Below are 23,265 nucleotides of genomic sequence, written 5' to 3'. Positions count from 1 at the left end.
CTGTCCAGGAAGCCCCCCAGAGCAGCCCTTGCTAAGTGACAGGGACGGGGACGGGGGGCATGACATGGGCAGAGCAACAAGAGGCCTGGGGCAAGAGCTGATAGGCCGGACAGGTAAAGGTGGTTACAGGAAGCGAGGGCAGGGCCAGCCAGGTAAATTCAAAACAGGGGCAGCGGAGGGAAACTTCCTCTTTTAAATTTGAACTCTGGAGCTTTTCGGGGTTGAAGGGGCAACCCCGAATTGTGTGGCGGTCTTTGACAATGCCAGATGGAATGATTATGGCTGTGGCGAGACTAGCGTCTTGGCTTAGGAGCAGTTGGTGCACCCACCAAGCTAACTGTGGCTGGTGGCTGGTACAGTGGTTTATTGCGATCTCTAAATAATGGGGGGCATTGTCCTGGACTCTTATGATATCATTTTACATGAAATGTATTATGCAAAAATGTTTGTGTTATGAATTATGAATGTACTAATAAAGATGTGGCCTTTTCAATTCCAATGGTTGTCACAGTCTCTTTGTTAGTACTTGAGGCCACAAATGGGCGTACATGCAAAAAGGGCGTCGGGAAAAAAGGGCGCCTGGTGTAAACGTTAATTTGAAATATCGTTTATAAAACAATTATATTTTTATATTTCGTTTACAATAATGTTTTACAAATTCAAATCATTAAATAATGTCTATGAAATGTTGTATTGGTAAAACACTATTCTCTGTAATTATAGAAAATTTCAATAACATTTTTAAAAAGTCTGGGCGCCCTTTTATCCTGTTCGGCACCTGTTAAAAGATATTTAATATGGGAGTCAATGGCGGTGCCCTTTTTTGTCCCCCTGCCTCATGCGCCCAAATTTCCTGCTTCCCACAAATGGGGCCTGCCCAGGTCAAGACACCTCAAAACACAAGTTCACACACAGGTTCACATGCATGCATGTGGGAATAAAGTCTGGCCATACACTGGTCGATGCGGCCAACAGATAAATCCCTCTCCGATCATAATCTGATCCTTGAGGGGTCTATCTGACAGGATCCCTCCACACACACTGTACACATATTTTCAAATAGATTTCACCATGAAATTGATTGAAAATCTGTGCCCACTGCCTGCTGGGTCCCCCTGGTCTCCTGTTCCTGGGCGTGCAGAGTGTAGGGGCAACAGAGCTATTCTCACCTGTCCACTGGTGCCTCCTCTCCACCGCCAGAGCTTCTATCTCTTTCCTCCTGAAAAGCTTTGTATTATGTGATACGTTTGAAGGGGACTTGAAGCGAGAAGTATGTGGAGGCTACCATATTTATTTCCTTCAAAACAATACCAGTTGGCAGCCGTGGTGATCCATTTGGCTGTAGTCCGGTAGTGTCAGATCTTGTCAGATCTGACAATAATGTCAGAAACACCTGATCTGCATATGCTTGTTCAGGGTCTATGGCTAAAAGGATCAGAGGCAGAGGGTCAGCAGGATAGGCAGGCAACTGGTATTGCTTATAACGGGATTGTCACCATAAAAATCAAATTTCAACAGCAACTGGTCTGAGTGTATTAAGTGATAAAGATGCTAATCCTGCATTCAAAACTTTTTCTGGTGTTATGCTTTGGAGTTATCACATACCTTACAGAACTGGCCCTTTAATTGCCATTGCCAAACAGTGCATGCTGCAGGTCTTTATCTATAATACATTCCTTCTAATTACATAAGACAGTGCACTTCCTAGTATAAACCTCAGTGGGAGTCTGAAGACTCTGGGAGGAGGGCGGGTATCGAATACACAATTAGCAAGAGGAGAAAAAAAAGAGTGAGGGAGGAAATTATGTCAGGAGGTCAAAGGTAACGGAGATGGAAAATGCCTAGAATAGGATTCTCTTTTCCTTTATAAAATCCACATGAATCATAACGTGGAAGGCGCAATAAATCTGTTATGTAAGTAGAACTAGTATTTATCTACTTATATATGTGGTTTTTTATTTCTAGGTTTGCATGGGTGTCACTTGTTCCTTAAAATGAAACAAATATGGCAGCCTCCATATACCTCTCACTTCAGTTGTCCTCTAAAGTGGACCTGAACTCTTGCGGGACACAAGGAAAACAGAGAAATGCACCCTGTGTGTTCTTAAATAGAAGAGCCTATCTAATTCTTTCTCATCTTCAATTAATAATAAGAGTAATTTCATCTCTCAGCTGTGTCAGCACAGGAATTTGGCAGGCACAGCTAATATGTAAACAAAGGATGCTAACCCTTTGTCTGCTTCCCTGAAAGCAGGAAGTAGACACACTATAGGTTTATTGGAGGAGCGTTATATATCCCCTGCTCAGTAGGATAACCATTCTCATTGTTGTTTTTAGGCCTTTAATACCATACAATGGCCAAGCTGGTCCAGCTGCCACCAAAGTTTCTTCCTAAAGAGTGGAGCATCACTAACCAGACGCACTACGCCAATGCAGAGGCTCAGCGCTCCCGATCTGAGAGGCTGGTTGATGAAAGCCAGAGGCTGGTAGATGAAATTGAGAAGACAACGCAGAAAACTCAGAAAGATGTCAACAAGAAGCTAGGTATTTCCTGATGTCTCCAAAAACATTCACACTGCTTTGTTTCCTAGATACTGAGGGCCCTTTCACACTGGGGCGGTGTGGTACGGTAAATTTACCGCAGCCTAATGAAAGTCTATGGGGTAGTTCACACTCCCCATCTTTTGGTACGCTGCGCCGGAAGTGCCCTATCTAACACGCGGACATACCTACGTTACCACGCGACTCCTTCGGGGATCGGCATCATAGCGGACGTCATCTAAGTTTATGGTGATGCGCTTGTTTTAAAATGACCCGCCACATTTTTCTGTGCCACCCATGCGTGGAATCGTATTTTAGCAATACGCTTCTGCGCCCATCATCGATTGGCCAACAGGAAGTGAGCGTCCCTTCCTGCTTGGCCAGATGTCAGACGGGGATTACTGCATACTAACGCGGTAATCCCCAAGGGCCTGGTGGCACCGCTGCCACCAATATGCATTGTGAAGCCTGCAGCATAATTATTGCGTAACGTGTCCGAATCCCATAGCTGTGCATAGGTGCGGCTGGAGGGATTCGGCTGCGAGACGCTTGACAGCTGTGTCGGCATGGCGTCTCGCAAGACGCATGCTGGGCACAGTGAAAACGTAGCCTTACAGAGAGAAAAGATACTGTTCAGAGTGGATGACCCTATAAGAACCATTATGATTTTTGTTCACAAAGGTAATATACTGTATGTGAATGTATGTTAAGAGTTTGTTATGACATTTTTTTCCCACAGAACAAAGGCTAGATGAGATCCAGTTTTGGAAGAAAGAATTAGATAACAAGCTTGAAGACACAGTTAATGACATAGAACAGTTGCTGGCATACAAGATCCGCCTGGAAAAGGCCCTGGAGAGCTGCAAGGAACCCTTGTCCATAGCCCAGCAGTGCTTAGTGGAAAGGTAATCATACAGACCATTATAAACAGGCACTGAGGGAGGATATACAGTGGTGTGAAAAACTATTTGCCCCCTTCCTGATTTCTTATTCTTTTGCATGTTTGTCACACTTAAATGTTTCTGCTTATCAAAAACCGTTAACTATTAGTCAAAGATAACATAATTTAACACAAAATGCAGTTTTAAATGATGGTTTTTATTATTTAGTGAGAAAAAAAACTCCAAATCTACATGGCCCTGTGTGAAAAAGTGATTGCCCCCCTTGTTAAAAAATAACTTAACTGTGGTTTATCACACCTGAGTTCAATTTCTGTAGTCACCTCCAGGCCTGATTACTGCCACACTTGTTTCAATCAAGAAATCACCTAAATAGGAGCTATCTGACACAGAGAAGTAGACCAAAAGCACCTCAAAAGCTAGACATCATGCCAAGATCCAAAGAAATTCAGGAACAAATGAGAACAAAGTACTGTAATTGAGATCTATCAGTCTGGTAAAGGTTATAAAGCCATTTCTAAAGCTTTGGGACTCCAGCGAACCACAGTGAGAGCCATTATCCACAAATGGCAAAAACATGGAACAGTGATGAACCTTCCCAGGAGTGGCTGGCCGACCAAAATTACCCCAAGAGCGCAGAGAAAACTCATCCGAGAGGCCACAAAAGAACCCAGGACATCATCTAAAGAACTGCAGGCCTCACTTGCCTCAATTAAGGTCATTGTTCATGACTCCACCATAAGAAAGAGACTGGGCAAAAACGGCTGCATGGCAGATATCCAAGGCGCAAACCACTTTTAAGCAAAAAGAACATAAGGCTTGTCTCAATTTTGCTAAAAAAAACATCTCAATGACTGGCAAGACTTTTGGGAAAATACCTTGTGGACCGACGAGACAAAAGTTAAAATTTTTGGAAGGTGCGTGTCCCGTTACATCTGGCGTAGAAGTAACACAGCATTTCAGCAAAAGAACATCATACCAACAGTAAAATATGGTGGTGGTAGTGTGATGGTCTGGGGTTGTTTTGCTGCTTCAGGACCTGGAAGGCTTGCTGTGATAGATGGAACCATGAATTCTACTGTCTACCAAAAAATCCTGAAGGAGAATGTCCGGCCATCTGTTTATCAACTCAAGCTGAAGCGATCTTGGGTGCTGCAGCAGGACAATGACCCAAAACACACCAGCAAATCCACCTCTGAATGGCTGAAGAAAAATAAAATGAAGACTTTGGAGTGGCCTAGTCAAAGTCCTGACCTGAATCCTATTGAGATGTTGAGGCATGACCTTAAAAAGGCGGTTCATGCTAGAAATCCCTCAAATAAAGCTGAATTACAACAATTCTGCAAAGATGAGTGGGCCAAAATTCCTCCAGAGCACTGTAAAAGGCTCGTTGCAAGTTATCGCAAACGCTTGATTGCAGTTATTGCTGCTAAGGGTGGCCCAACCAGTTATTAGGTTCAGGGGGCAATTTCTTTTTCACACAGGGCCATGTAGGTTTTGAGTTATTTTTCTCACTAAATAATAAAAACCATCATTTAAAACTGCATTTTGTGTTCAGTTATGTTATCTTTGACTAATAGTTAACGGTTTTTGATGAGCAGAAACATTTAAGTGTGACAAACATGCAAAAGAATAAGAAATCAGGAAGGGGGCAAACAGTTTTTCACACCACTGTACCTGGCACATTTGAGGCCTCGGGTTCATTGGTTTATCAGGGATGTCGAACTCCAGTCCTCAAGAACCCATCAAGCAAAACACATTTCTTAGTTCATCTTAAACACTGGCATGGATATGGCCCTTGAGGACTGGAGTTCAAGACCTGTGGCACAATAAAAGTATTACCTTTAGAAATTAACTTGTCAAATTGAATTTTTTTGTGTGTAGCTGTGCATGCTACAGCTGTGTAGCTATCCTTACAAGATTCAGAGTAGTGCCTATTATTGCCTCTTACCAGAGATAAGGTCTTTGGCTTCACACACTTGTATGAGGGCTGTCGCCCACCAGGGATCAGGACTTGATCCCTTAGGCCGGATTCATGCTGAATGTTGGCAGTAGTGGTGCGGCCTGCCAAAAACAGGCCTTCAGGGTTTCACACGTTAGTACGCGGTAATCCCAGGTAGGCAGCGAGCCAAGCAACGGAGTGATGCTCACTTCCTGTTGGCGAATCGATGACGTGCGCGGAAGCGTATTGCTAAAATTCACTTCCATACATGCGGGACATGTACAACTGTGTCGGTCCGTTTAATGGCACGCAGGTCACCATGACTTCTGGTCCACCGCAAGTCTCCGCAGGAGCCGCACGGTAAGGTAGGCATACACTCACGTTAGGGTACTTCTGGTGCAGCACAGTGCGCCGCAGGCAATGTGAACTCCCACATAGACTTTCATTACCCTATCGGTAGGCTGCGGTAAACCATACCAGTGTGAAAGGTCCCTTGGGCAACAGTTCGGGGGTGGGGCTGTACAGGCGTGTCACTAGCCTGCGGGCTAACAAAGCATTTTGTTGGGAGGAGGACGGATGCCGCAAGATGGAAAGGATTCCCGCAAGTGGGGAGACTGGGAGAACAATGCGCTCTGGAGTTGTTGAGCTTCGATATGCCGGATCTTTAGGCGATGTCAGCGAGATCTTTATCGCCCACCTTGACCAAATTTAATGTAATGTGTAGACATATGCTTGAGGCCAGCTTCACACTGCAGATTAAAAAAAAACCACAGGTCTTTGCGGTAATATGCGGTAATCCCCGTCTGGCATCTGGCCAAGCCAGAAGTGACGCTCATTTCCTGGTGGGCAATTGATGATGTGCGCGGAAGCGTATTACTAAAATACGCTACCGCGTATGTACAACGCTTAAAATTGCGGTGGGTTTTTTAACCTCTTGAGGACTGCTGGGCTAAACCCCCCTAGTGACCAGGCCATTTTGAGTAAAATTGGCCACTACAGCTTTAAGGCCAAGCTGCAGGGCCTCACAACACTGCACACAAGTAATTCCCCCCCCCCCTTTTCTCCCCACCAACAGAGCTCTCTGTTGGTGGGGTCTGATCGCTCCCCCCATGTTTTTTTTTTTTTACATCAATATTTTCGTTTGTGTGTTTTTTTTAAAAAAAGGCTGTTTCTTAAAACCCCCTCCCTCCCCACAGCCAGCCAATTACGGCGATCGGCTGTCATAGGCTTCTACCTATGAGAGCCGATCGCTCTCTTGTCCCCCAGGGGGACAGCCGTGTCACACGGCTGTCCCCAGTGCAGCGCTGCTGCTGATCGCAGCGCTGCACAGGCTAAATAGACGGCGATCACGGCGTCTAACAGTCTCCCGAGCGGCGATAGCCGCTCAGAGACTGAAGGCGGGGCGGAACTCCGCCCCCCAAGCAGGAGATGCGCGCGCAGCCTGCGCGCTATCTCCTGCAAAACAGAGCCCCAGGATTTTACGCCAATCGGCGTTAGGCGTTCCTGGGGCTGCCGCCGCGGCCACGCCCATTGCCGTGACGCGGGCGGCAAGAGGTTAAAGACAAGTGCATTGCCATAGACTTGCCTGACTTCTGGGCAGACGCAGATCGCCGCAGGAGCCGCCTGGTAATGTAAGTTTGGAAGCGCATTAGATAGGGCACTACCGGTGCAGAGTACCGCAACGTGGGAAGTGTGAGCTCCCCCATAGACATTCATTAGGCTGCGGTCAGGTGCGGTAAATTTACTGCCTCAGTGTGAAAGGACCCTGAAGCTGTTGCTTCCACTTGAGTAGCGTTCACATTTTTATATGCATGTTTTCATCTGCATTAAACACTTTAACAAGCATGCTTTCAGTGGTAGTTGCATGCATACATTCTTAAGCTTTTTTCATGCATGGAACTCATTAGATATGTATTTGCTCATTAATTAACATGAAATGTCAGATCTAATGCATATGTGTGTGAAAAAAACAGAGCTGAATCACCCACAAGGCAATTCTAGGAAGCTGCCTAGGGCCTGGAGATAGTCTAGGGGCCGGTGGATGCTAGCCCCCACCAAATCTAACAAAAAAAAAAAACATGTGACCATCAGCACTGAACAAAAACTGCTATCTTGCCTAGGGCCCCATTTCATCTTAATACTTTTCTGAGGAAAAATACAGAAAAAGTCAGTGGAAATAAGCCCATACGCCTACCTGTTGCAAACTACAAAGTCCCACCTCCTCATGCAGCCAAATTGTCTCTACTGTAACAATGGGATTCTGGGAAGTATAGTTTTCAGCCTGTTCTTCTTCTTCCTTTGTGTGTCAGAAAGTAACTCCTGACTGACACAACCAGCAATTGGCCTGCAGCTCCAAGCACATTTGGCCCATGATAAAAGGTACTCTATTTGGCGTTTGCTTCAGTTCTGTTTTTTCATGTAGCTTACTGCATTTATCTTATTCAGTTTGTAGATTAATGGGGCCTTATAAACTGTGGTTATTTTTTTTTTTTTTGTAAGTTACTGCCCAGCCTGCCAAAACTTATTATTCTCAGACCGGCTGAATTTTTTTCTTCTGGGGGGGGGGGGGGGGGGGGGGGGGGGGGGGGCATTGAAGCTTGAGTCCTGTAGTTCAGCTCATACTACCCTCCCATGTTAAAGTGGACCTGAACTCTTGCACAGGACACAAAGAAAAAAGAGAGACATACACCCTGTTTTGTTTACAGAGAAGAGCCTGATTAATTCCCCTCATCTTCAAGTGGTTACAACTGTTATTTGATCTTTCAGCTGTGTCAGTACAGAAATGCATCAGTCCTCAGACACAGCTCTTATGCACAGAATGTTGACCTGTTGTCTGCTTCCATGAAAGCAGGAAGTAGACACACTGCAGATTGATTGGATGAATTCTGTAAACTGTAACAAAGAAATGTTTTTTATTAAAAAGTTATTATGCTGTTGCTTATTTTTTAGAGCAGAGAGGAGGTACTGGTTTAGGCCCAAAGTGGCAAATCAAGTCATTCCTCTCTGATCCGAATCGATTCACCAATGAATTTATACCACAGGCAGCATAACGATTTTCAATAGAGGACAGCAGGAAATCTATTGAAAATCAATCAAACCACAGCGTTGCATTGCTCAATGTAATGTGTTCCTGCCCCGCACCCAATTAATGCAAGGCTTTGATCCTGTGCGTTTAATTTTAGGTATAAATCTATTAACCATTTTAGCCTTTTGGACATTACTGTCACTTCCAAAACACTGCTGCTGCGCACTACCGCTTGAGCGCCCGCGCACTCCCGTGCCGCCCCCCATTATCCCAGAGATCAATGAATGGGAATATAGTTCCCATTCATTGATCTAAGTCCACGGGAGAATGACAGACAGCTTCTTATGAGAAGCCGCGGCCCCTCTGAACAAAAAGAGAAAATCACGTCCTCCTTATGCTCGCTTACAGGATGGAATTTAAAAAAATGACTGTGGCCATCTTGTAGCCAAATAGTAAAACTACATGTACATACATTTTTTTTTTTTTCTTACAAAACACAATAAATTACATTTAAAATTAACTGTTTACCTCCCACACCCAAAAAATACCCAATACATTTTTTAACTAAAAACTAAATAAAAATAACAAAATTACAATTAAAAAAAACAAAAACATAAATAGTTACCTAAGGGTCTGAACTTTTTTTTAATATGCATGTCAAGAGGGTATATTACTAATATTTTTTTAAATTATAAGCTTGTAAATAAACGCAAAACTGAAAAAATGCACCTTTATTTCCAAATAAAATATTGGCACCATACATTGTGATCAGAATCAGAATCAGAATCTCTTTATTTCGCCAAGCACGGCTGGACCGTGCCCGGAATTGGATTTGGCACGGAGATATGGCACAGTAAAAGTAACATAATTTAAATGGTGTAATAACTGGGACATAATTTAAATGGTGTAATAACTGGGACAAATGGACAAATAAAATGTGTGGGTTTTAAGTTGCAAAACAATGGCAAATCGAATATAATCAAATCGAATCCCGATCGGACATGTCGGATTTAATCGGATCGTAAATAGAATCGTAATCGAATCGCACAAAGAATTGTATCGTGTAGATGGGGCTTTAGCGATACTGGCTACTGGAGAATGAATATGATAATCAAGAGTTACAGGACATTGCCGTAGAGTATCATTGGGATGAACAGTGAATGCCAATGAACGTATTGTTTAGACCTTTTAAACATTTTGTCAAAGTTTTAAACCTTCTCTAGAAGTCTGGCCAATTCTCAAGAGATAACACAAAAGCAGCTTATTTGCATTAGAGCTTCAAGGACACAATGTCCATCTTGTCTTAAAGGGTACTTGAAGCACTACAGCTAAGGAAATAAATATGACAACCTCTATATAATTATATAGAAGCTGCCATATCCTTCTAAACGATACCAGTTGCCTGGCAGCCCTGCTGATCTCTTTGGCTGCAGTAGTGTCTGAACCACACCAGAAACAAGCATGTGGCTAATCTAGTCAGATTAGATATGACAAAAATGACAATCTGCTGCATGCTTGTTCAGGGTCTATGGTTAAAAGTATTATGCTGGGAATACACCATACGCTTTTTCATCAGATGGTTCGATAGATAATTCCCGACATGTCCGATCTTATTTTCGCTTAAAACTTCAGGTTCCCTTTAACATAATAGGAGGAGTAAAAAACTCAATTTATCTCACATGACGCAGAGTATTTTCAGAAATAACAATTCCATTTGCTGTGATCTTTCAAGGCATAAGGGAAACTTGATATTCAAACAATTGCTGTACTTGAATTCTTCTTTATTAGATGTCCCTTGCTGAGATTTCTTGCTATGCTTTTATATAGGGAGAAAAGAGTTGGGATAGACCTGGTTCACGATGAAGTGGAAAGAGAGCTTATCAAGGAAGTAGAGGTGATCCAAGGAGTGATGGCTCTGCTGCAGAGGACTCTAGAACAGATCACTGAGCAGATACGGTGAGCGATTTATCATACTGGAGGATTCCTCCCACAGGGCAGACTTTAGACACAGCAAAAATATACTTTTGTAAAGAAAGACATTTTTTTTTTGAATATCCTTGCATGCTTCTCTTTCATTGTCAATGAGACAGACCGTCCCAGTGCACTTGTTAAAAGTAAGTATGAAGGAGAAGAGTCTGCCATATTCACATTATATTAGCAGTAGAGTATTGCACTGTGTTAGCCATTAGTAGACAAGATAAGACAAAACACAGAACATTTATATCGCGCTTTCCTCCTGGTGGACACAAAGCGCCTGAGCTGCAGCCACTGGGCCGCTCTCAGTAGGCAGTAGCAGTGTTAGGGAGTCTTGCCCATGGTCTCCTTATTGAATAGGTGCTATCTTACTGAACAGGAAGAGCCAAGATTCGAACACTGGTTTCCTGTGTCGGAGGCAGAGCCCTTGAAGGAGTACTGTAAGGGGAAAAAGAGTTGAACTTACCTGGGGATTTTAACGGTCTCCCGCAGACATCCTGTGCCCGCGCCAAGAAAATAAGATCCTCCGGGTCCCCACCACAGGCTCACGTTCGGAATTTGCGACTTTAATGTCGCAAACCACTGTGCCTGCGCAGCCGCGTCCTCGCTCCTGCTGACGTCACTGGGAGCATATTGCATAGGCGCAGACCATACTGCGCCTGCACAGTACGCTCCCGGTGACGGCAGTGGGAGCAAGGACACACCCGCGCAGGCGCAGTGGTTTGCGACATTAAAGTCGCACATTCCGGAAGTAAGGCAGCAGGCAGGGACCGGAGGATCATTTTGTCCCGGTGCGGGCACAGGACATCTGCTGGGGACCGTTAGAATCCCCAGGTAAGTTCAACTCTTTCGATCCCTACCCCCTTTACAGTACTCCTGTAACCAGTACAAAGAGTTTTAAATCTGGATGATACCATTTATTGGCTAACTTAAAAGTAAAAGAATAAGCTTTTGGCTAATACGCCATTGATCTTCAGAGTTAATTTCCGTATGCTGACACGATGTTGGAACAGACAGCTTGTAAACATTCAACATCAGAAGGAGATACATAGATTGTTTGTAAAAATAAATAAATGTCATTAAGATGCCTTAACTACCTGCGGACCGACGCAGTTTAAACCTACGGAGGGCGGGTGGCGCTGCGGTTCTGACCGGACGTAAGCTCTACGTCCCATTCACCGCGCGCCCCCGCCCGTCCCCGCCGCTCTCGTCACTCTGCCCCCGCCGCAATGTGCTGCCCTGCCGCCTCTATGATGGCAGAGCACTGTGAGCCGGGCAGGAGCCGTTTTCATTGGCTCCTGGCCCAGTCATTCATGTAAGCCGTTCCCATTGGCTTACATTGAGTGACAGGGTCAGGAACCAATGAAAGCGGCTCCTGACCGACGCACAGCGCTCTGCTTTCATAGCGACGGCAGAGAGAGCAGCCTGCAGCGGGGACAGAGCATCGTGACCGGCGGGAGCGACGGTTTTTAGCGGCGATTCATCGGGAAGCGGCGGTTTACTGTACCAGCACCCTCTGGTCCTTAAGGGGGCAGAGGGTGCTGGTACTCAAGTGGTTAATTACAGAACATTCAAAGAGAGTCTTATAATTGATTGCGAAACAATCTATGTACCTCCTTCTGATGTTGAATGTATATAAGCTCTCTGTTCTACCATCCTGTCAGCATACAGGAACTGAGGAGGGCATTATTAGCCGAAAGCTTATTCTTTTTTTTCTTTAAGTTAGACAATAATTGGTATCATCCTGATTTAAAACTTCTTGCTATATTTGCATCATGATTCAAACATTGTTATTAAGCCTAACCTGCATTTTCCACTTAACAGATATTAACAGTCACTCAATATATATTTCCTGATCGTTTCCGGTGACCCTTCCTTATATAAACACAACCCTACTGAGTTGTAGATGGTAAACGTTCATACTATATAGAGGTGGTAAGATTGGTCAGTGATTGGCCAATCATAGTTGAAGGTGTGTACCAAGCTTTAGAATTATTTGCATCTCATTGACCATCCTTACTAAGGCCTGGAACCCACTGAAAACCGCAAACGCAAAACGCAACCGCTAGCGTTTTGTCTGAGCGGTTTGCAAGCGGATTCATGCGCGTTTTTGGTCGTGTTTTGCAACATTGTATTTTTTTCCCCAGCAGGTGCCTAGCGTTTTGCGTTTTGCGTTTTTATCCTGATTGGTCCTGTGAATTATTTTTCATTTTGTTAGTGTGCTGAACCGCAAAACGCTAGCAAAACCGCTCAGTTTAGGTTTTGCTGAGCGTTTCCGCTAGCGGTTCAATACTTTACATTGAAGCGCTAACGCTCCCAAAATGCTGCATGTCCTGCGTTTGCATTTCTGAGAAACGCAAACGCTCCTGTGGAAGTTGCCCCATCCATTAACATTAGCCCAGCGTTTTGGCAAACTGCTAGCGTATCGCAGTGCTGCCAAAACGCTGCCAAAAGCGCTCCTGTGGGTTCCAGCCCTTACAATGTGTCTGTGGATGTTGTTGGATGTTTGAACACATTTTGCAAAGGTAACCCGAAACAATCACAAATGATTGTTTCAGGTGACCAAAACCAAGTGTGTATGGTTATTAAAGTATGTAGTGATAGCAAGGCAAGTGGTTAGAGTGTAAATAAGCAATGCAAAAAAGGTCCAAAGCCTGGTACATACATCCAATTTTGATTGGCCAATAATTGCCCAATTTTACCACTACAAAATCTTTTCAAAATATTCAAAATCTGGTGGCTCTCCTACTACATGGAGGTGGTAAAATTGGCCAGTGATTGGCCAATTCTAATTGGATGTGTGTGTGCAGCCCTAGACTGCAGCAGCAATATGTAAACAATGTGACTGCCACCTTCTTATATCAAATCATTAATGTACTAAATTTGTAGAATTAAACATGAAAGCTTTCTCTCTTAACATGTCTATTATAAAAAACGACAAAGGCTGGAAACACACAAAGCAGTGCGGGAAACATAGCGTTTTGCTGCATATGCGTTTGTGAGTTTTACGTGCATCTGCGTTTTTTCCCGCACATGCATTTTTCTTTAGTTTTGTGTGCATTTTAATGTGTTTGTGGTTCGCATATATAAATCGCGTATGCATTTTGTATGAGTTTTGCATGCATTTTTTTTAAGCAAATCACTAGGAAGTCAACAGAATGCGGAAATCAAACTTGTTGTTTTTTTTTTGTTTGTTTTTTAAAATGCATGCAAAACGCATACAAAATGCACTAAAACGCAATACCTCTGCTTCACAATTGACTTTCATTATGAGCATTTTTTATGCAACAAAACCAGCGTTTTTAAAAACACACATTGCAGAACGCAAGTATATGCGTTTTTTCATGCATCCCATTGACTTGCATTATGTGCATTTTCGCTGCGTTTTCTGCAACGCTTGCGTTTCTGCCTAGTGTGTTCCCTGCCAAAATGGGTTTATGTTATTTATGAATGTATTCCTACCTGTTTGTATCTTTCTGCAGCATGAGCCGTTCAGCTAAATACTCACTGGAGAAGGATCTGAGAGATAAGTTCCAGGCCTTGAAAATTGACAATCATTGCAACACATTAACAAACAACACTCCAGAGATCGGATACCCTTCCAATGCTGTGACCGTCCAGGAAAAGTAAGATGTTTAATGGAACTTATCCTTGTTCTTTTAGCTCTCCCTGTTCCTTTAGATTGTAAGCTAACAAGGGCGGTGTTATCTTACCCTTTTTGTCTTGGAAATTGCTGTACACTTTGTAAATCATGTTACATTTGTCACCGTGATTACTATGATGCCTATCAATTCTGTATTGTGTACCCTTGTCTGTATTTTGTGTATACCATTGTCTGTATTTTTATGTGCCTGTTTGTTAAGGCCCATACACACGTCGGATTTCCGCGAACGACGGGTCGTTTGAACGTCCCGTCGTTCGCCTGCTAAATCGGGCGTGTGTACAGGCTGTTGTTCGCTTGATAAGGGCGAGTTTGAGCAATCCACCCGGCGGATCGCTCAAACTCATCTATCAACTCCGTCCCGGGCAACTCCGGGACGCGTCCCAGATTGCCCGGGACGCGTCCCGGATTTGGGGTCCGCTGTCCCAGGCTGCATGAGGTCCCGGCAAACGCCCCGCTTTCAGCAGCGGGACGTCCCAGCCTCGGGACTCTGGCCACTCTATCTTCATGAACTGGCAGCGGCGTCTATAGACACCAAGCCAGTTCATTGCCCGCAGCCCCGCTCCAGCCTCCTTAAGCTGGCCACTAACGGTCCAATTTCTAGCGAAAAATCGTTCGAACGATCAGAAATTCTGATCGGATTGGTTGTAAATAATCTCCATTGGTGGACACAATCGATTATGAATGAGTGAAAAAAATGTCGGCCGAATGAATTTTCGTCGAACGAAAATTTGGATTCTCTTGGTGGTCGTGATAGATAGGAAGCAATGATTGGTTAGTTGATGGTGTAGTGAACGGTTTTTCGTCCGATCAGAATTTCTGATCGCTTGAACGATTTTTCGCTAGAAATTGGACCGTTAGTGGCCAGCTTTAGTCTTCCGGTGTTTTGACACCGGCAGGCGAGCAGGGCTATGGCAAAATGGCTGCCGAAGACCTGTACTGGATACTATTTGTGTCTCCAGTACAGGGCTTCGGGCACCATCTTGCCATAGCCCTGTCAGCGCGGGAGACAAGAGCAGGAGGAATGTGGTCCCGGGAGCAGCGCGCCAGAGGCCGAAGACTTCTGCCAGGTGAGTAAATGCTCTCTTTTCCAGGTGAAATGTGCTTCCATTGCGTTTATTTTCTGGTGAAACGTTTGCCTGCATTGCGTTTATTTTCTGGTGAAATGTTTGCCCGCATTGCGTTTATTTTCTGGTGAAATGTTTGCCCGCATTGCGTTTATTTTGTACTGACATGTTTGCCCGCATTGCGTTTATTTTGTACTGACATGTTTTCCTGCATTGCGTTTATTTTGTACTGACATGTTGCCCGCATTGCGTTTATTTTATACTGACATGTTGCCCGCATTGCGTTTATTTTGTGCTGACATGTTGCCCATTGCGTTTATTTTCTGGTGTCCGGGGTAACTGTTACTGCATTTATTATTTAATGGTCATAGATGGCTCTGTTTGCTGCTTTGTGGTTACGGTATACTATTAGCATCACACAGTTTCTGCACACCCATGATGCAAAGTCTCGTTTGACCACATCATGGCGTAAACACTGCTTTCTTATGCCTCGCTTTACATCATTATGTTAGCGCCGCAACCCCCCGCCCCCAGTCTTCGTCACTGCGCGCTCCTCAGTCCCCCCACTTTTCTGACAGAGCCATAAATGCCACATATTTTAAAATGTAATTCTGTGCGAGCCATACAATATGTTTCAAACTGGGACAGTAGGGCTCATGTCCCTGTTGCCATGGTGATGTGTATACAGTTGATCCGCCGGGCTGCAGAAGTGTCAGACACGTCTTCAGCTTCCCTTAGTTTCAGCAACATCAGCAATGTTGAGAGCCAGACAGGAGAAATACAGACTAACAGCTTGTACAATTAACTAGCTGACTTGGGGGTTAATTCACTTTGTAGGACAGGATCCCCGCACTTTGATTGGCCCAAAGTGTGCGGATCTCATCTTACAAAGTCACTAGACCTGACAGGGTCCAGAGTGGGAAAATTGGAGCAGACGTTTGGGGTAGCGTGAGTAAGTTAGTAGTGCGTGCTACAGCAGTAGTTACTTGCGCTGTCACAGTAAGCTGCGCTGCTTGAGCAGTGTAGCTTAGTGAATCTACTGATGTGTATGTGAGCCAGTTGTAGCCATCAAAAGAGCCACATCTGGCTCCCGAGCCATTGGTTCCCTACCCCTGCGTTAGTGTAATCGCCAACGCTCAGCACTTTTAGAAGTGATTTTTCAGAGCGATTCTAGGCATGTGGCTAGAAATTTTCTAATCATGCCTACCGCTTTTTGGAACGTTTTGGTGTAGCGTTTTTATTTTTTGTCACTGTAGAGCTGGAACTGAACAGCTTCTGTAACAAACATGCTTGGAAAATCGCTCTGTTCTAGCAATTTTTAGAGTAATTTTCCACTTTCCAATACTTAACATTGAGGCTGATTCGCCTCAGAAAAGTGCAGAAATGCAGCAGCACCCTCGTTTGCGTTCGGGAGAAAATCAAATTGCTCTGGTGCGATCCATCCCATTCAAATACAGTGCTTTTCTAAGCGCTAGCGTTTTTAAAAGCACTCAGAAGCGCTCTTGGGGCTTGATTCACCGTGATAACTCATAGCACGGCTTCGCTATCGCGTTCGCACGTGTTTTCGCGTGCAATCCCGAATTTCTGTGCACATTAAAATTCACGATTGCTATACTAGCTGTACTGGGCAACTATACTACCTATACTGGGGGGGGGGGGGGGGGGTTGCCTCAGGCAGCAAAAGGTCTAGAACTGGCCCTGGTAATTGCTTCCCTGCTCGCTGCCAGCTGTAAATTTATCAAAAATAGCTAGAGGGGGAGCGCGGACAGGGGAGCCCCAGGTGAGGGAGGGGGTCTGACCCCCCTCCCCACTGCTGTTCCCACTGCTCCCCCTTCCTGGCTGCTACCTCCCCCTCCACCCCCCCCCCCCCCCCAGGCTACCTATCGGGGGGGGGGGGGAAGGAGGGGCATCCTCACAAGTTTTCCTCAGGCGGCAAAAAGTCTAGAACTGGCCCTGGGCGGAGGCAGCGGTCTGTCTCTCACTCTGAACACACCTCTTCTGCTCTGCTGCTGCTCCTCTGAATTTAACTCTTTGTGCCCAGATCAACAGCTCATCATTTCCTGTTTAGTTCCTCCCTGCACAGTTTTTATGTTTCATCATTAATGCAAAAGGGTAAATGAAAAGGTAAATGAAATATAAGTCTGAAATGGCACTTTAAGTTTAGGCAATAGTTGCGGACCTTGTATTGCTTTTGTTAAATTAATTGATATGGAATTTCTGCTTTTTCTAGCTCTGTCACCCCCATAGAATGGGAAGATTTCAGCAACACAAACATTGAAAAGGCTGAGAAGCAGAGGAACAATTCCGTAGCACTTCGGACCATAATTGACAGCATTTTGTCTGAAACATCCAGCGACATGCGCAAGCAGTGTGATACTGTCAATGTTGCCTTCACTAACCGCGTAGCAGAGACAAAGAATGCAAAAAATAAGCTGGAGACGCACTTGGCTAAGGTAAACCGTCAGGAACAGATATCTGTCTCATCAACCCCTTACTAGTATGCCTTGTGTTACCAGAATGGGGACTGTACCTCCAGAACAGAACGAGAAAGCGGGAATATGTACCTATATGGATGCCATACATTATGGGGCCTAATAATAAGCTTAGAAAGGAACCCAGGATTGATCCAAATCAGTAGCTGATACCCCCTTTGCCACTAGAAACCTTTACCTTTTCTCTAATAGATCATCATGGGGGTCTGTGTGGCTGATATTGTGGTGAAACCGCTGCCACAGTGTGATGTCAGGGTCATGGCCATGACAGTTTTCTGACTGTGAACCTTGTTGCGTTGTGAGAGATAACAGCTGTTTTCAACTGCCTAGCAAGCAGCATCTTTCTCTGTGTATAGCACTCTCAGTAAACGAACATTCCGCAGAGATCACCTGGCAGGACCAAATATGTTGCCACCTGTGATACATTTCAGAAAGTAAATTGGGGTAAGGGAATTCTTTTACAATGGGCAAACACTGACTAAATCATTTATAAATGAATATTAATTTAGCTCAATATTCATTAAGCTTCATTCACACGTTAAAGAGAAACTCCGACCAAGAATTAAACTTTATCCCAATCAGTAGCTGATACCCCCTTTTACATGAGAAATCTATTCCTTTTCACAAACAGACCATCAGGGGGTGCTATATGACTGATATTGTGGTGAAACCCCTCCCACAATAAACTCTGAGGACCATGGTACTCCTGGCAGTTTCCTGTCTGTGAACCTTGTAGCATTGTGGGAAATAGCTGTTTACAGCTGTTTCCAACTGCCAAAAAAGCATGCAGCAGCTACATCATCTGCCAACAGTAAAAATGTCACCATGTAATAAATGCCAGAATGTAAATCAGGGATTTAAAAGATTTTACAATGGGCAAACACTGACTAAATCATTTATACATAATTATTGTAAAAATGAAGCACTTTTTTTATTACATTATTTTCACTGGAGTTCCTCTTTAAATGTTACTTGAAATAATCTTCTGTGATCACTTCAATTTACAGTGTACCTGCAATCAGTATACATATATTTACAGATATTCCGTATGGCATGCCTAGGTTTAGTATTACTTTGAAGCTTTACTGGACAGTTTCATGTAGGAATTTAACTTTCAGTTATTTGTAACTCTTGGGAAGTGCAATTGTTATTGACTCCTCTTTCATTTGTTTCTGCAACAAGGCTGAACAGCTGTTGCTATTTATAGTGGAGTGATGCAGAATCTTCCAAATTACATGTCGCATGAATGGCTTCATCACCTTGGAAGTGCCAAAGTCCAGTCACATCCATGCAGCTTGTGACCAGATTAGCGCTTGGAGCATAAGGCTGCTTAGCAACATAGAGAATCTTCTCTACTGAAGCCTGTGTATGTTGTTGGACAACATTACACAATGCTGATATCATCTATACTGCTGCACATTGCAGTGATGCAGGGTTGCCAACCTAATTTCTAATTTTTGACGGACAAAAGTCCTAAAAAAGCAGGACACCCAAAATTTTGGACGGACAGGGGGCGGAGTTGGGGGTGGAGTCAAAAGCGTACTTTTAAAGTGCACCTAAACTGAAAGGGATATGGAGGATTCCTTTTAAACAATACCAGTTGCTTGGCAGTCGTACTGATCTCTTCGGCTGCAGTAGTGGCTGAATCACACACCTGAAACAAGCATGTTGCTAATCCAGTCTGACTTCAGTCAGAGCACCCGATCTGCATGCTTGTTCAGGGGCTGTGGCTGAAAGTATTAGAGACACAGAATCAGCAGGAGAGTCAGGCAACTGGTATTATTTTAAAAGGAAAAATCCACAGCCTTCTCAGTTTAGGTTCCCTTCAAGTAGAGTTTTGAGTGGCGCTAAGCTCTGGGCATCATTATTAGTATTGACATGATCTTCCACAGCATTTTACATAGTCAGTTCACTCACTGTCCTCAGCGGAGCTCACAATCTAATCCCTACCACAGTCATAACGCAATGCCTGCTGTATTATTGTTATGTAGTTATATAGCACTGACCTCTTCTGCAGCACTTACATCTATAGACCCCAGCTTCTATAGCAAAGAAGGGAAAGCTGCCTGCCTGATCAGAGCAGCTCACAACCAACCTTTATAGAGTGACAACAAACATTTTCCTTTCAGAGCAGGATTCTAGTGATCTTATCTTTACAAAGCTCAGCTCTGATTTCACCTGTGAATCACCCTGGCTCTTCACTCCTTGTCAATGCAAATAACCCCCATGCCCTTCCTATAGAACGGCTTCCCTGCTCCCATCCCTCCTGTGACCCCATTCAAGTTTCCAAGGAATGCTGCCCAGCAGAATAGCAGATAACAGTGCAGAGCGGAGGATTCCTCCAGCTGATGTGCCGCTGCCTGCCACAATGATCAGCTTCCCCTTGGCTTGCAGGAGAGCTGAATTTATGCTGACAGGCTGTGAGCAGCAGAGATATGACAGTCTCTGTGGCTGTGACGGCGGGCTGCCTTGCACTAACAGTCGGGTGGTGGAGGTGTTAGTAATAGTGGCAGGCCGCAGATGAGTCTATAGTGGGAAAGAGAGGCTCTGACTGTCCTCCTCACATGTCCTGTCGGAGGAGCGGAGTGGGGGACCCGTCACACCACCAGACTCACTCACCCTCGGAATGCTGCTGCATGGCTGGCTGTCTCTCTCTCTCTCTCTGGTGGGTGGCCTGGCGGCGGGTGGATGCAGGATAGTTGAAGGCAGCGGCCGGGGCTGGTGACAGGCCATTTCCCTTGCTGGCACGCTGCTCCTCTCTATGTATCGTGCGTGTACTCCTCGTGACTGGCTGGCCGGGCTGCATGACGTAGCTACCTCTCTCTCTTATTGGGCAGAGAGAGGCGCCAGCTGCGAAAAGGCAATCTGTGATTGGACGGGAGGAGGGAGGCTGAGGGAGGGGGGAACAGAGAGGGAGAACGAAGCGCATGCCGCATGCGCAAAGAAGAGCAATTCAATTTATGTGTATTTGGACGGACAAGTGCCTCAGAAATACGGGCAATACGGACAGCGTTTTTTTAAGAGCATTTTGACGGACAGTCCGTAAAAATACGGACGCTTGGCAACCCTGCAGTGATGTGATCTTCAAAACTAGGCTGGGTGATAATCACAAGTTTAAAGGACCACAATAATTAAAAAATGATAAAGTGTAAAATATATGTGAACACATACAAGGGTAATTCGGAAAGTAACGGCCATTTTAATTGAATCAATGAAGGAAACATTTCATCTAATTTATTTTAGACACGCTTTATCTTCTGATTATTTCTTAACATAATCATCACATTTATTTGAGCATTTATCACGTTTTTACAAGGATTTCAATCCCTTTGTTGTAGTAGTATCACACGCCTCACCTTAATACTGCTGAACAAACAGTTAGGCCTGGAACCCACTGAAATCAGCAAACGCAAAACGCAACCACTAGCGTTTTGTCTGAGCGGTTTGCAAGCGGATTCATGCGCGTTTTTGGTCGTGTTTTGCAACATTGTATTTTTTTGCCCAGCCGGTGCGTAGCGTTTTGCGTTTTTATCCTGATTGGTCCTCTGAGAGAGCTGTGCGGACGGTGGGGAAGGGGGGCCATCTCCCCCCTCCTTCCCTCACCTTAGGTGCTCTCTCTCCCTCGCTGTCCCCTCCAATGTCCGGGTGGCTGGCAGCGGCGGGCGGAACTCACCTCCGTCTCGCTCCAGTGCCGGCCGGCGGCCGGAAGTTCGGGTGCGCAGCCGCTGCTCTGGTCTGGACCAGACCAGAGTAGCGGCAGATCCATCCGGCGCTGCGACGAGACGGAGGTAAGTTCCGCCCGCCGCTGCCAGCCTGAGCCACCCGGACATTGGAGGGGAGAGCGAGGAAGGGAGAGCAGCTCTTCTCTGCGCTGCTCCCCTCCTGCTGGGGAGGGGGACACCTGACCTGGCTGCCTACTCTGGGCACATATACCCCTGCCTACATATACTGGACATATACCCCTGGCTACTTACTCTGGGCACATATACCCCTGGCTACCTACTCTGGGCACATATACCCCTGGCTACCTACTCTGGGAACATATACCCCTGCCTACATATACTGGGCATATACCCCTGGCTACCTACTCTGGGAACATATACCCCTGCCTACATATACTGGACATATACCCCTGGCTACCTACTCTGGGCACATATACCCCTGGCTACCTACTCTGGGCACATATACCCCTGGCTACCTACTCTGGGCACATATACCCCTGGCTACCTACTCTGGGAACATATACCCCTGCCTACATATACTGGGCATATACCCCTGGCTACCTACTCTGGGAACATATACCCCTGCCTACATATATTGGGCACATATACCCGTAACTACATATACTGGGCATATACCCCTGGCTACCTACTCTGGCCACATATAACCCTGGCTACCTACTCTGGGCACATATACCCCTGCCTACATATAATGGGCACATATACCCCTAACTACATATACTGGGCATATACCCCTGGCTACCTACTCTGGGCACATATACCCCTGCCTACATATATTGGGCACATATACCCCTAACTACATATACTGGGCATATACCCCTGGCTACCTACCCTGGGCACCTATACCCCTGGCTACCTACTCTGGGCACCTATACCCCTGGCTACCTACTCTGGGCACCTATACCCCTGGCTACCTACTCTGGGCACCTATACCCCTGGCTACCTACTCTGGGCACCTATACCCCTGGCTACCTACTCTGGGCACCTATACCCCTGGCTACCTACTCTGGGCACATATACCCCTGGCTACCTACTCTGGGCACATATACCCCTGGCTACCTACTCTGGGCACATATACCCCTGGCTACATATACTGGGCATATATACCCCTGCCTACATATATTGGGCATATATACCCCTGGCTACATATACTGGGCATATATACCCCCTGGCTACGTGGACTGGGCATATATACCCCCTGGCTACATATACTGGGCATATACACCCCTGGCTACATATACTGGGCATATATACCCCTGGCTACATATACTGGGCATATATACCCCCTGGCTACATATACTTGGCATATATACCCCTGGCTACATATACTGGGCATATATACCCCTGCCTATATATACTGGGCATATATACCCCCTGCCTACATATATTGGGCATATATACCCCTGGCTACATATACTGGGCATATATACCCCCTGGCTACATATACTTGGCATATATACCCCTGGCTACATATACTGGGCATATATACCCCTGCCTATATATACTGGGCATATATACCCCCTGCCTACATATATTGGGCATATATACCCCTGGCTACATATACTGGGCATATATACCCCCTGGCTACGTGAACTGGGCATATATACCCCCTGGCTACATATACTGGGCATATATACCCCTGGCTACATATACTGGGCATATATACCCCTGGCTACATATACTGGGCACATATACGCCTGACTATATATACTGGGCACATATTATTCTCCTGGCTACATATACTGGGCATATATACCACTGGCTACATATACTGGGCACATATACCTCTGGCTACATATACTGGGCACACATACCCCTGCCTACATATACTGGGCACATATACCCCTGGCTACCTGTTCTGTGGACATCTCTACCCCTGGTTACCTGTTCTGGGGACATCTATACCGCTGGCCACCTATTCTGG

The 23,265-nt window shown here is 45.3% G+C and overlaps 1 protein-coding gene across 1 annotated transcript in view; it reads left to right on the top strand.

Annotated features, from left to right (window-relative positions):
• TEKT1 (tektin 1) overlaps positions 1-23,265 on the top strand; it is a 33,124-nt gene that overhangs the window by 4,011 nt on the left and 5,848 nt on the right. Inside the window, exons 2-6 of the mRNA XM_068265882.1 lie at positions 2,338-2,544; positions 3,281-3,446; positions 10,235-10,363; positions 13,864-14,007; positions 17,340-17,562. Coding sequence (XP_068121983.1) covers positions 2,355-2,544; positions 3,281-3,446; positions 10,235-10,363; positions 13,864-14,007; positions 17,340-17,562 — 852 coding nt within the window. The 5' untranslated portion in view covers positions 2,338-2,354. The remainder of the gene's footprint in view (positions 1-2,337; positions 2,545-3,280; positions 3,447-10,234; positions 10,364-13,863; positions 14,008-17,339; positions 17,563-23,265) is intronic.

The sequence above is a fragment of the Hyperolius riggenbachi genome, chromosome 2 (assembly GCF_040937935.1).
Source record: "Hyperolius riggenbachi isolate aHypRig1 chromosome 2, aHypRig1.pri, whole genome shotgun sequence".
Lineage (NCBI taxonomy): Eukaryota > Metazoa > Chordata > Amphibia > Anura > Hyperoliidae > Hyperolius > Hyperolius riggenbachi.
This window is presented reverse-complemented; position numbering and strand designations above follow the sequence as displayed.